Here is a 14,764-nt window from a genome sequence, read left to right as displayed (position 1 = left end):
CCACCTGGTCTACACATTTCTTTACATTTTACAACATGGCCATGCATAGTTTGTACAGGCGTTTGTGTTCACAAAGGCAGGGGAGTAACTACGGCACTAGAGCAATTATAGATTTCCCTCCTGCCGTCCTTTTGGATAAGATGGACTATGCACCTATTTAAGTTTGCAACAAAAATAATTTTACTACAGCCAAGTCTTTCAACTACAAGTCACTCTGCATTGAATTGAGAGTTATGGGGGATTTCAAGTTCCCCATTACACCTCTCCTAGAATACCTTTCTTGAAGACAATTTAGTTAACTCATTCACTAACTGGCAGATGGATTTCTTGTGAAGATCTTGCACTATCTCCATAGCCCTGTTCTGGCCAGACAATCTAGCGTTACTGCATTGGAAACAAAGATAAACACGAAGAGAACTCAAGAACATGACATATGATATTGTCATGCAGGTAAAGTAAACACTCTATAAACAAGCAATTGAAAAAAGTAAGACCTTGCTTCCTTCACACAAAAGGTCTACACATAGCCTACCTAAGGAGCATTCAGGCAATGCCTGTGCACACTATCTTGACATAAGCTTTTCTTTCACCAAGATGGTACGAAACGGTCCAAGGTGATCCTGGAAAGCGGAGTAATAGCAGTCAAGGAAGAAAGATTCCGGTATTGACCGACTACATTCTGCCACCCAGTAGAATACTAAGTCAAGCAATCTGTGCCCGTTTGACACCTCTCATAAGTACTTTTATTCAAAAATATGAAATCTGTTACTGAAGGATACCGGATGAACCCCACCTCTCCCACTCCTTCACTCTGCAACATTATGTATTCTCACGTTTCATATTGGTAAACAGCGATTGGTGGGGTAAACCTGATTGTGTTCTACCAAATTACAGTGACAGCTGCATCAGATAAATATGCATTAAAATTATCCTGGAAAACAGAGGGCTGGGCACTGACCGACTAAGCTTCAGATCTAATTATTTGATGAGCCAGAGTTGCTGAATTAAAAACCCATGCTACAATTTCTCCTTCAGGGATAACTGAATTCCACCACCAAAATGTGCTACAAATTCATCCCATAAGGAGTATGTGTTCTGCCACTTAGTATGAGCGAACAGTTTCCATAATTTGTCAACTAGCTGAACTAATCTTACAGTGACTAACAACAGAAGAAACTACTTTCATGGAGGAAAGAACGTGTCAACAGTAGCCCACTGACAACAACGTTGTCAAACATGGGATGCATGAGACAAGTGATGTGCTGTATGCCTTCCTCTACACCAATTAATCCACAGTGGTGTGCTTTCTGAACAAAACATGGATTTGGAGAAGGCTGGATCATCAGGGACTTGTCTCTTGGAAAGTCAAAATACAGTGCCATATCAATCAGGGAATTTGCAATTTAGAAACGTGCTGCTTTGCAGGGAATTACTTTTCTTGTTGGGACAAGGATAGTCAACAAACCAGACTATGTCAAAATATTAAGGTTTCCGACCCTGAATGGTGAAACCTGGAAGAGTGTGCCCCACACTCCGAGAATTCCTCAGTGGTTTGGAAAACAATCACATGTCCAGTTCTCACTCAGACCAACTAATGTCTTTGTTGTATGATCCATTTCCTCTGTATTTGAAGAACAATATCTTCATAAATTCGTAGTTGATCCATAGTGCACTATTTGTTGAAGTTGCTCTAAACCCAAATGTTTATAGTGCCATATGTACCTTTTCTGTGGGACTCCTCCAATTTACTCTCATCAGGCCTAAAATAACACGGTCTATAAGATACTACTACTAAGAAATGGCTATTCCTTTTATGGGAGATTAGTCCACTGCTTTAATGGTTTCGGCATTAAATTAGTCCACTGCATATCCTCTCAAACTCAGTTCCATAAAATTTCTGTTTTAAATGTATTTACGTAGCTATTTTAAATGGATCAAACAAACGAGGGTTTGAGAAGTGCGGAAGTTACTAGAGACCAAACTCCTCACTGGCCCATCCCATGATAACCCTACTGTTCCATCCCATGATACGCCTGTAACAGGACTACCATTGATGTCTAGTCCCTTAGTTCCCATAAAACAAATGCGTGAATCGGGAGCACAGATACCACTGATCTGCAGTTTTTCATACTCCTACCACCTCATCAAAAACGCATCACTGGAGGAGAAGACATCAGTAACTCTGGGTTCTGCACCATCAGCAACCAGGCTGCAATGCTAATTTCTGAGCTCAGTCTGGTCACTGTTAAAAGATGCAGTGGCGTATCTCCTAGACAGGGAAATGGTACATGGACAATACCTCTCCAGGAGTTGGATCTCAGCAGGTGAAATGGTGCTCCCCCTTGAAAAACATTGGAGAAAGCAGAAGATGCATCTTTCATCTTGTAAATGTTACCCTACGAGATGGTGAATAGGAAGTTTACAAAAAAAAGCGAGAAAACGGACTTACCTGTATGCATTAAACTTTGAACGGTCGATGTTGGAGTTGCTTCTTCCATGGGAGCCGGTGTGCCGCTTCCAATCTCTGCACTGCCATTGTCATCTGGAAAACGAACCAAAGAGTATTACTTACCAGAAAAAGGAAAAGCGATGAACCCTCACCCAACATTTGTACCAATAGGTCCCAAAGAAACAAATAAGATGCCTGCATTCATCTGAAATGGGCACACATTTCTGGCCCTGCCCACCGAGAATAGAGCATGACCTATTTGTGCCTGGTGATTAGAGATTACTCAATCTTGTAGTAATAAACAAATCTGAAACCATTTCTAAAAGTAATTGTGCTCACAGCATTCGGGGAATGATCACTTCGAGAAGACTGAAAAGTGAGTGGAATTCCCTAGATTGTTTTGATATCCCAAGTGGAGTAGTCAATGAGGTTTTGCACAGACATTCTTAAAGTAAGCAGGGTCTTCACATTCACTGCAAATTCCATGCCCCACAGAGGCCCCAACAAAGAATTTGGGGTCAACAAGATAAATCAGCATGTTGGGATCGAGAAAAGGCTATTTGCAAATCCTCTTTAAAGAAAGGGCAGCCACTACAAACAACCTTCTCCACCCCGAAAGGGCAGCTTCATTTCCACAATATTGCTTTTTTATCTAAGAGACAAGACACCGCTACATAAAAATGGCTTATGAACAATTTAGTACAAGAACGTCTTTTAATCGCTCTGGAGTAGGGCCAAGATCACCAACCCACCCAACAGTAGAATCCAATGGTTTTTTTTAAATATCCACAGTGTATATGTAGGAGAACATATTTCATATAATTCATTTCAGTGGAAATGATTCACATCTTCATAGGGATTTCAGACAGCACTGGATTTTGGTTCGGGCTGTTCACTGATAACAGCTCAATATGTGGGTTTTTATGTGCTGTGTTAAATGGATCTATGTAGCATGCATTCCGGCTCAATGCAGCTGACTGAGCCAAGTATATGAAGGCGGATTATTTTCCCCTCCACAAAACTGCAAAAGACTTCCAAGATTGAGGTAACTTAGATTTAGATGTTTTTCACTGGGAGTCCACTGAAGACATCTTTGGAGGCACAGGGGGCAAAATATCTGGACATTCACAGGAAGTTGACGAGAGCAATCCGACAGAAAGCTTCTTAACTGCTGAAAGAAACCTCAGGGCTTCATCCTTGTGCAGAAATCTTGAGTTGCAGATTCTAGAGAGCTCAATGCTTCCAATTTCCACACAAGTTTTCAGAACTCTGCACTGGAAATATTCACGACTAATTTACATGTGGAAATGAGACAATTTCCTAATCAAATTCTGAAGGATATCACAGTTGCTCCTTTCACTATCCATTAGAGAGAAATGTGGTAAAAAATAATTGAAGAGCCTATATCCAACTATTCTTTGATCATCCACAATGGCATGCGTGTTCGTACCTCCAGAAGCTTCATCTGCCAGCAGGTCCTCGTCATCTGACAGATCGACCCATTTTGTCTTGGCTGAGTGGCTATCAGACTCTGCATCATCAGGAAAAGTGACTTCATCTAACACCTTGGAGGTCTGTGCAAGCTGTTGAGACAACAAAGTGGAGATTGGTGAGTTGTGCCTTTTTGCCCTTCTCAAACTGAAACAATCTTTAGGCGAAGACCACAACAAATGTGTAATCACACTGAGGCCGGTATAGGTCACTTAGAAACTGACAGTGCGTGACGGCTCCCAGAAATTCACCTGCCCATGAAAATGCAGAGGAGAACTGACCCCTTGAAAAAATTACCTTTTATTGATTGGCCATTGCCACTAAAAGCCTGATGAGAATCAGTCAGTGTAATGTCAGACGAGATCATGTCTGCGTGTCCAAGGTCTCACCAAACCAAATTTTTCCAAGCGCCACCAGCCTTTCAGGGACGCTACTCCAACAGAAAAGTAATATTTTTCTGTATGCAGCCCCCTTCTTCAAAAACGCACAATCTTTCTCGATAACTGCCTACCCATGATCGCACCAACACTCTTTTATGCATGTGCCCCTCTTAATCAAGAAGTCCCTAAGAATTTTACTGCATCCCCCCTCTGCGCTTCAGTCGTAGCCATACTCCTACAGACTGCCTATACATACATACACATATGGGAAAAAGTACCCCCTGCTAAAAATCATAAACATATTGCAAGTCACAGAGAGTTCCAGGACTCTATGGAGGAATGAGGCAGAAGGCAACATTCCTTTATATGGTCACTGAACTCCTCATTGTGCAGAAGGGGGTACTTTATTTCTTATAATACAGGGCCACAACATCACCTATAAACAAAATGCTAAAATAGTTATTGTGGTGGTCTTTCATATGAAAGACATAGGATGATTATAAACACGAAGAATACTATTAGAATCTTTAGTGCAAACCTAAATACACCAAAAAGCAGTTAGATATTTTTTGCAATCATATATTAAAATCAGTTCAACACAAGTTACATTTTAAAAAATGCAGAATCTCCAAGTGTGTAGAAACATGCAGAGACATTCAATCTCTGCAATAATTCCTCAAATGTGGAAAAATAAACATGCTGCAATTAATATCTTCTTTCTACCTCTTACTGTTCATCTGGAAAAACAAAGCAGGAGGATGAAAATCCATGTTTTGCTACCCTTTTTTTTAAACTAAAAATTTAATTATGCTCTGTGACCTACCTGCCTATCCGGCTGCTGGCTCTGACAGCAGGCACAGTGATGTCAGAAGTCAACTAAAATAAATTAATAGAGAGTTGAGCTGCTACGTCGTTTCTTTATTACAGGCAACAAGGTGTGTCAAAAGGCGAGTGTAATAAGGAAATTAGGACAAGCTTTTTATACAGGGTTTGCAGGCTCCTTTGTATTATAAACACTCATATGGCTAAAAAAGGGTTCGTTCACGTAAGGATATGTAGGAGGACAGTTCCCATAATAGGAAGTCATGACAAGCAGCATTCCGAATAACAGGAAGACGATGGATAAAGTGCTCCTTATGTTAGTCCATTGAGCAGTGTGCGGCGGCTTACTGGTCTAAAGAACGCACTGCAGGAAATGGAATCCATGTTTGACCCAATTGCCATAAGTTCAGACTACAGCAAGTCCATTCGTCCTTTCATATTGCTAAACTCAATAAAACCAACATCTGTGCAGGGCTTTTCTTTTTCTTGTTTTTTAGCTAGGTGTGTGCTATACAAGTATCCCTACCCATCTCACACATCCTGCATGCCACAAAAAAGGTTTTGAGCCAACCAATCACTGAAAGTGAAAAGGTTTGAGCTTTATCTTTCTATTATGGTTCCACTTCACCGAACAACCATCGCACAAATTATTGAAGTGATTTAATTCTTTTAGAATACTGAAATAGTAGGAAACAAAAGGATGACTTATTTCGTGAGGGATGCAAAAGGAACGGGTTTTGTGAGTGTGTGAGGAAACCAAGAATTAGCTGGGTTTCCCACGCCCCACTGCACCAATTCCACTGCCCCTCTCTAAAGCTTTTCCAACTTTTTCCTTGAGGCTGGCAACAAGTTCTAGGCCAGAAACCATTTCATTAAGCATCCCCCAGCAGCTGACAAAGGAATGACCGAGCCACAAGGTCATATCCATTCACTATTCAGGCGGGGAGCAAAAAAAAAAAAAACTTGGAATGAGATCATGGTCGTCATCATCGCGCCCACTAGAAATTCTTTAAAATCTCAACACAACCCACGCAACCCAGTCTCTGCACGGACCATAAATCTAAAAAGTAATCCGCAGAATAAGCTGCCAGGACAAGATTTCTCCACAAAGTTAGTAGGGAAAAGTGACAACTTCACGGCGCTAGAAAAGAAATCCCCTTGACAATGCCTCACTCTCTAAATATATGTTATGACTACGGGTTTTGTGTAGAAAAAGCAAGACTCAAGACACTACAACGCTGTAGAATTAGGGTGACCAGATTCCCAAAAGAAAAAAACCGGGACAGACCATAAATATAGAGGTAGGACTACAGGTGGCTGGCTCGATCTTGGTGGAGGCAGTGACCTTTGACTCTAATGAGCAGGGTCATGCTGGTGGTTTGGACACACTGTTGCCCCCATGGATGGCATAATGACATTCAACCTCATCTGGAGTGACATCACGCTGTAATATTTCGAGAAGTGAGCATGCGCACATCTTTTTAATACCAGTGCGTATGCAGCCACTACTCCAAAACCGGGACATTTCTGTTCTCCTCTCAGCCACGATTAAAAAACTGGGACATTTATTCTGTTTGGAGGAAAGTGTCGGGACACCAGGACACTTTGCGAAAAACGGGGACTGTCCAGGGAAAACTGGGACATCTGGTCACCCTATGTAGAATTGATCTGGAGATAATTTGTGGTTATACATTTAAGACCAGAAGTAGAGTGGCATCTTGCCATTTCATTAAAAAAAAAAATTTTGTTTTACTTCCAGCATGGAGGCAATCCTCCCAAAAGAAGAAGAAAACAGGATGCGTCAAAGTATTACACTAGTTTCACAATAGCCAGAATCATCACACATTTTCAATGTATTCTCCCAGGAGATAAATTTACATACAGTTAATCTAAACTGTAACCATCAGCATAGTATATAGTTATCCTGAGCATCTGCCATGGATCAATAATGGAGTAACGGGTACATAGTACCTTGCCCAAGATTCCACCTAAACCACCCTAGAAATACGTCCCAACAGGAGGCACGACACAAGAAGACACTCCTCTACGGTTACTGCCCCATCTGAAAAGGGGGTTTAAGTTAAAAATAAAAACTAGACGGATGGATGGATGGATAGATAGCTAGATAGATAGATACTAAAACAATTTATAAAGCACAAGACTACTTCTGCATAACTGTCCCAGCGCAGATAAGGTCTAGCTACCAAAAGGAGACAGAAAGCCTGAAGGAAACCTGGGACCCATCTAAAAAAACACATTATGAGATTTTTCCAGAGGAAAAGTTCTGTCTTAGATTGTCTGAGGTGCAGCAGAAAAGAGTTCCATAGCTTGGGAGCCAGAAAGCTAAAAGAACTGATACAAGCTTTCCTAACTGTGTGGACTTCAGCCAACAGAACCCCTTAAGACCTCAGAGGGGGTACGGTTTGATGAAGTGGTGAAGATAGTTGGCACCTGATTTGTTAAAGACCCTGTAACAATAACAGAGAGCCTTGAAGGACAGATGCTTCTGCATCGGAAGCCAGCACAATTTATGCCGAGCAGAGCTCATCGAACGCCGTCTGGGAAGATTCAGCAGTAACCGAACCGCAGCGTTCTGTATGCGTTGGAGCCTCATCAGCTGAAACTGAGAGACTCCCAGATGTTGGATGTTATAGTAATCTAGCTGTGAGATGACTAAAGCCTGGATTACTGCTATCTAGCCGCTTCAGGCAGAACCCGGATGATCTTTTTGAGGGATTTTAACATCCCAAAGCACTTGCCTGGTAAGGCAGTGATCTGGTTATAGAACGTGAAGTCCGCATCAAACAGGATGTCCAGGTTCTTGACCTTGGGCTTCGGGAAGGGACCAGCTGATGATGGTCACAACACAAGTCGGGGGTCCAAATAGAGGCCTGCCCCTCCCGGATGAGGACCTTAAGTCTTGTCTGCATTTAATTCCAGGCAGTTATGGTCCATCCAGAGGCCCACAGCAGATAGGCAAGTCCTCAGAGAGGCCGCAGCAGAGTTCTGCAACATGGTGACAATGATCTGAGTAGCATCGGCGTACGATATAATGTCAAACCCATGCCGCTCGATAATATCCGCTTGGAGGCACAAATGCACACACACATATATATATATATATATATATATATATATATATATATATATATTATACATACACACATACATCTATAAAAATACATTATATATATATATATATATATATATATATATATATATATATATATTCTAAAAAAATTAAATGTGAATTAAATCTACAAAAAAAGGATGTGTCAAACATATGAAAATAGGATTGACTCTGTATTTAAGAATGTTTATTCTAAGTGTTTTATCCCTCCAAATATACTCAATCAGAAACGCAATTACATTTGTACTCCAAGAAGTTTTGAAGCCTACTTCCAAACGTAGGGAGAAGACACCACCCTTTTCAAATCCTTACCTGGAGAGCTTTTCTGTTCTTAGTTTACAAGCTTGCCTTATGCACGAGATGTACTAGCATGGCATGCATGTTTTGAAGTAAACATGGTTCACACTAAAACAACTTGGCATGAGACATATTAAAACGCTATATTAAAAAACGAGTTATTACTAAATTAAAATTATCTGACTCACCAAAGCCCTGGGAACATTGAAGAATTTATCATTACAAAGTACAAAAGATGAAAACTTAAATGGGGGCATTTTTAATACATGTATGAGCGATAATGACAGTTATAGAGCCCAGGGTCACCACAAGGGGAATGAACACAGCCAAACGGGGAATTAAAAGGATATACAATTTAAAATAAAAGATGTACTGACACAAGATGGGGCGTATTGTAAAGACCTATTTGCTTGGCTGCAGGTTGGTTTTCTTTCATACTTCTGCCCTCCTCCCACAGAGGACGTCGTCTTCATTCGGAGTGCTGTCATTTGTTTTTAGAAAGTCCTGCATGTCAATTTTCTAATTACTTTGTAGTTGTATTAGGTTACCCCTTGGTGTCTACTTCCACAACAATAGCATTTTGACTCAAAAACAAGCTCTGGTCTACAGGAAACTAATTTTAAAGCGTAAACGCATCTTTCACAAATCCCAACATTGTGACGTGGCCATAGCAACTGCGCTATACAAATACCGACTAACAACTCAACTCAAAGAATAGCTCGACTAGCAAGAAAACTTGAGCTGAGGAAGCAGTACAAAGAGTGCACTCCATATTGCCACACTAAAGATAAGCGAGCCCTGTGCTCCAAGCCGGTTTCTGTAAAACTCTAATGCTCAGATAAGGTTGTCAAACCTATTGAACACTGATCAATACCATTTTTAAATATCTTACTACCATTTAGTTTTCTAAGATTCTGGTGCCACTCCAATTTATTAACAGTTGACATGCAGATCATTCCAATATCTAGATCCCTGGAACTCAGAAAAATCTCTAGTGCATCCATCTCATAGGAAAGTCAATGGATCCGCAAGAGAACCAATATAAAATGATTCAATTCTAGTTACGTCACCTGGTCCTCGAATAATGCCTTGCATAGTTCTTCCCATGTAGAACCATTTACTGCGTTCCAGGAGGCCCCTTCGTCATTGAACAACTGAGTATTTTCCTACTAAAGATACCAAAGGAGGAACTCTTAGGAGTCTTTTGTAGGTACAAAAGTAGGTCTGTAGAAGGATTCCCGTAATGTTCCACATCATTTCCACAGAACACTCATTCATAGCGCACTATTGCACCAAGGGCAGGAGTAAGCAGACTGGATGCGTTGTGCTGTGGTGCATATAAAGAGATTCCCCTTTGTGGGTCACAAAGCGCTCGGATTTTCTTTGGTAACCCACCCGTGCGTCTATTTCAGAGTGCACATTTGAAAGTGTCTGGTTTGTCAAGTGTGCACTTTGCATCAAAAAAAGTCTCAAGATGAGAGGCAGCCTAGTTTGCATAGAAAAGGTCAGGCTGAGGGGCATTTTCTGCTCAAAACATGCTCTTGCCGGTACCTCTTAGGAGTTTGAGGGGTTCACTCACTTAAAAATTAAAAAGTATACGACATACAAACAAACCATATTTGAAATCGTAATTTTATAAAAACACAGTGCGACCCATAACGCTGTAAATATTGAACGGCCTTGTTTTCTTGTACTCAGACCACAGGTGGGAAAAACAGTGGTGCATTTGGCAAAGCGCTGCCTATGCACCAGAAGACATCTTGAACTCCACCCCAGGCCGACTCCGAGCACTCGGCTTGTGTTTGTTTATGCCTCCGTCCAATTAGCCAACTTGCTACAATCGGGTTTGTTTGCTAATTGCTACGGCGTGTGTTTGTTTGGCAGCTTCCCGTCTCGGGATGTCCTCCAGAAATGCTGTATATTTGCTAAGAGTTTTACGATCCCATTCCTGAGTAAAAGGTAGACTTAAAAGGTTAAGGGAAGGTCTGGCTACCTTCTCTTAACAAGAGGGTTCCGGGCACTCCGCTGCCGACAGCAACAACGGACTGCTGCATTTCCCACTGTTGCGAGTTTCTTCTTTTGAAGGCAGGCGGGCAGGGGACTGGTCGCTGCTCCCAGGGATAGACCGATATGGAGGGAAGTAGGGTCTATGGTTTTTATTAGTCGTTGATATTCAATGTCGCTTTTGGACGGTGTGCAATCGTTTGCCCAGTCATACCTTTTTTTTCTCCCAATGTACGTTTGGCCATAAGTTGCACTTCTAAGCCAGACATCAAGGCCCTTCCTTCTCAGCTCACCCCCCCCCCCCCACATTCAACAGATTGGGTGCACCATCTGTGTCTTGTTTTCGTCTGTCAGATTCCTTCTGACAGTAGTGAGTTTTTGGATACCGAGGCAGTAGCCTCATTACTCCACATTCATTTTGAATTTTTTTGTTGCTATTTAGGTTGTCTTATTGATGTGTGACGCGTTGTCACAGTTAAAGGTTGTATCATAAGGTCAGCTCAGTGATGGGATTGGGTGCACCATGAGACTCGAGGGCCCCTTTATACACGAGAGAAAAGTCACTCAGCCCAGAAGCCAACTGGTCCTTTTAATGCCTGCCACGGAAGTGCTGCAATTGGTGTGTTTTAGCGAGGGGTCGGAGTGGGGGTAGGGTTTACAATTAATGGGTTCAGCCACATTATGAGTAGTCGAGAATGGCGGAATCAGACTAGTCCTGGAAACTCGTCCCGCCACGTATTTATTTATTTTAAGTAGGGAGTGCAAGGGTCCAAAGATTTTTTTAAGGCGCCAGAGTTTCAGACCACTAAAGGTGACTTGGATTAGATTCCCCCTCATACCATTGGCGTAACGAAAACTGAGGGGGCCTCCCTGCACAGTACGTAGAGGGCCCCCCCGTCCCCCCGGGCTCAATTAGGAGCTCTCCGGCCAGATTACCGTGCCAAGGGAGCCCCCTGGAGCCTGGGGCCCCCGCACCGCGGGGGCTGTGTTACGCCCCTGCCTCATACCTTTTTTCACAGCCCTACACTACAAGTGTCTTTATCTCACTCTTGCTGGTTCTTTTCCATCTCCGCTTTCTCCCTTTGTCACTATTTTCCCATCTTCGCTTCTTCCCTTCTCTGTCTTGCTCTGGATCAGAGACTACTTAGAAATAAGTTAAGGCCCGACACAAATTAAGCAGACCATACGGGGTGGGGACGGACACACACTGACACACACGGATACACACACACCTATATTTACTTATTATCTATGGCAGGTTCTCCACCCTGAACCCACTTGCTGGAATCCCATCTGCTGGGAGCACGTAGCTGACCTTCCCCGTCCCGTGCTGCCTGACAGATACATTACTTACATGTTTTTAGTCTTCTGAAGGACCTGTGGAAGGAGAGCATACCTTTAAATTCTACTCTGCAAAATGACCTGACCTTTGCCTCAAAAAAATGGGGCATGTTTTTAAAATTTAGAAAAGTATTGGGACTCCAGGTCAGTCCACTAAAAACGGGACTGTCAGTGGAAATCCGGGACACCTAGTCACTAACTGTAGCCCAATCCTACTACCAGCCTTCTGCAGAGACTAGTGGTCGCAAGAAGATTCCAAAATTCCATGTATGCCGACATATGAGGTACTACTCCTCAGAAGTGTGAGGAAGTATGGAGACCGACCCCTAGACGTCCCCAGTGACTCAAAAGGAGTTCCTTCACAGGTCTCCCAAACCCCAGCACCCTAGTGTAAAGGGTGGGCCTGTGCAGTGAATCATCCAGTACTACTGCACCAGGGGCCATGGCGTAACTACCAAATACAGGAAGCAGATGGGGGTTAGCAGAATACTTGATATAGATCACACAAATATGACAACATGGAATACAGACAGGGCCGGCTTTAGGGTGGGGTGACCGGTGCAGCTGCACCTGGCACTGAGTTTGGAGGGGGCCTGAGTTCGGGCTGGGAGGCACTTGGGTAGGAAATAACTTTGAAGAAGGTGTTTTTAAATTGATGCGTTTCTTTTTTGATCAGCAGCTGTTAGGCAACAACAAAAAATGTCAAGGTAACGCTGGGGATTAATGTTCCTGTTGGAGATAGATCGAGTTTTGTCTAGTGGCAGTTTTGATTTATCATAAGGTAGTGCAGAGGGTTAGTATGACTGCTGCAAAGAGCGTGTACCATGAGATCACAGAACTGTATTTATGTGGATAGCTCAGTGGGTTACTGTTTTTGTCACAGAGATCCTTTTGTTACCTGCAGTTCATAAGTTAAAATGCTAATATAAAATTATCTAGGAACTGTTAAAGAGCTGCAAGTTATAGGTTGGAGCATTATGCTTTTTCCCAGTCTTTCATTACCCTATTGGTGCTAAAAAAGGGTTGGTTTGGATAGAAATGCATTCATTAGTAAAGCCAAATGCAACCACTGTGGTATGTATTAAATCCTAAATGTGTGCTTCATCAGACGAACCACTTAAAATAGACTGCCTACTATTATGGATTACGTGATTCCTACACCTTGTAATCGTCATTATTTTATGTAACATTTCCTATTGACTGATTTACACACATAGGATTAATTGTCTCTGTATAGTTTAAGTGTGAAGTAAAGTGCTCAGACATTACAGTGGTATAAATAGCGCTATAAAACAAATTAAATGCATTTGCAAGAGGGGCTATGGAGAGAGGAGGGTCACTGTTGGATGGTGGTAGTGAGGAAATCCCTGGAGAAGGTGGTCATGGGGTGGGGGGTGGTGGTGAAGGGGGTCGAAAAAGACTATTGCACCGGGCACCACCAGGGCTAAACAACAAAGTGGTGTTGACACTGAACAGCAGTCTCTGGTCTTGTGTAAGCTACACCTCAGCTAGGATGGGTGTGGTTTTGTATGATTAAGAGAAAGGCGCCGCCATACCACATATGACACCTCAGAACCTCTCCAGCGCTGACATTCTATCCTGCATCAATCTGTGTTACGTGTATGTCTGTGGTATTTGTAGGACGCAAATCTAGCCAAAGGGAAGCTGTTCCGGGACACAATCGGATCTGTGCAAAACACATCCGCACACCTGCAAAACAAAAAAAACAAACATCTGCCGACTTCAATTTTCCAGGTACCGCACTACAGGAGCTTTTCCAATGGCTAATTTTCCAACCTGATTTGCAAACACTGGTTAACCCCTTGCATGCTGCGGAGATTCTGCGCCTGTGCGGCAGAATCGCGAGAGGGCGGGTTTATGACGGCCCCCAGCCGTCATCAGCACACGAGCGCCGTAGTGCATGACGGATGGGGGCCATCATCAGCATGCAAGGGGTTAAAATCATATGATGCCCTAGGTACAGAGTGCATTTTTTATTTATTTTTTAAGAAAAAAAAAACGTTTCTCCCTTTTTGAGCTGCCTGCTCGGTCTTGGATTCACACAGGCACTGCTGCTGCTCTTCCAATCGTGTGGTTTTAACAAGTACAGAGTGAGACTCTCATTCTTTCAGAAGTGTGCCCAGTACAAGGACATCTTTCCTAAATCGCTTAATGTCATCAGGCTCATGCTATATTGTGCCTCATTGTCTGGTCTGCCTATCACTGAGGTCAAAACCAAAGGGGATGATGGATGGAGTGTTGGACATTGCAAGCACTCACCCCCAATCAACTGATCTGGGTTTAATCCATCATCATTCTTTAGCTCCCTCCGCCACCCCAGTTCAAACATGGCCATATGCAAATCAGTCTGACCCTGTGCCTCATGGGAACAGTCCAGCCCGAACTGCCAAGCCAGCCATGTCTTCCCTGGTCTGGAAACAATCATCCTGGGACCGGTTTCTGGCTAATCAGCCGTCATCAGCCAGGCTAGCTTGAATCCAGTGGCAAAGTGAGCACTGAGGTAAGGCATCTGAACCTTTCTACAAAATGATATAGAATACAAAAAATAATGGCCACGATTCTATTTCCAAAGGTTTGATGAAACCTCCATTATTCGATGCCGGGTGTTTCCTGTGGATGAAGTCCCTTCCACACAATGGCAGCGGAAGAATGTCTTCCTATAGTCGCTAAGGAGCTGGGTGGGGCGATAATCAACTTTCTGGAACTCATTTGGTTTCCCACGCTTCCCTCCCAAAGCCTGGCCCCTAAAAAAGACCTGAAGTTGTATAATCCCGCCCCAGAAAAGGTTATTGAACCAACCCTTACAAGGTCAGAGGTATCTGTCTGCCT

General features: G+C 42.8%; 1 protein-coding gene across 2 annotated transcripts in view; it reads right to left on the bottom strand.

Moving 5' to 3' along the window:
* The window catches only part of HSPG2 (heparan sulfate proteoglycan 2), a 948,088-nt gene that overhangs the window by 739,204 nt on the left and 194,120 nt on the right, over positions 1-14,764 (bottom strand). For both annotated transcript variants that reach the window (XM_078642606.1, XM_078642605.1), the window contains exons 2-3: positions 3,900-4,032; positions 2,450-2,542 (exon numbers count right to left, since the gene is read on the bottom strand). In XM_078642606.1, coding sequence (XP_078498732.1) covers positions 2,450-2,542; positions 3,900-4,032 — 226 coding nt within the window. The remainder of the gene's footprint in view (positions 1-2,449; positions 2,543-3,899; positions 4,033-14,764) is intronic.

Source organism: Lissotriton helveticus, chromosome 5_1 (assembly GCF_964261635.1).
Source record: "Lissotriton helveticus chromosome 5_1, aLisHel1.1, whole genome shotgun sequence".
Taxonomy (NCBI): domain Eukaryota; kingdom Metazoa; phylum Chordata; class Amphibia; order Caudata; family Salamandridae; genus Lissotriton; species Lissotriton helveticus.
Note: the sequence above shows the minus strand (reverse complement) of the source record. Positions and strands in the feature narration are given on the sequence as shown.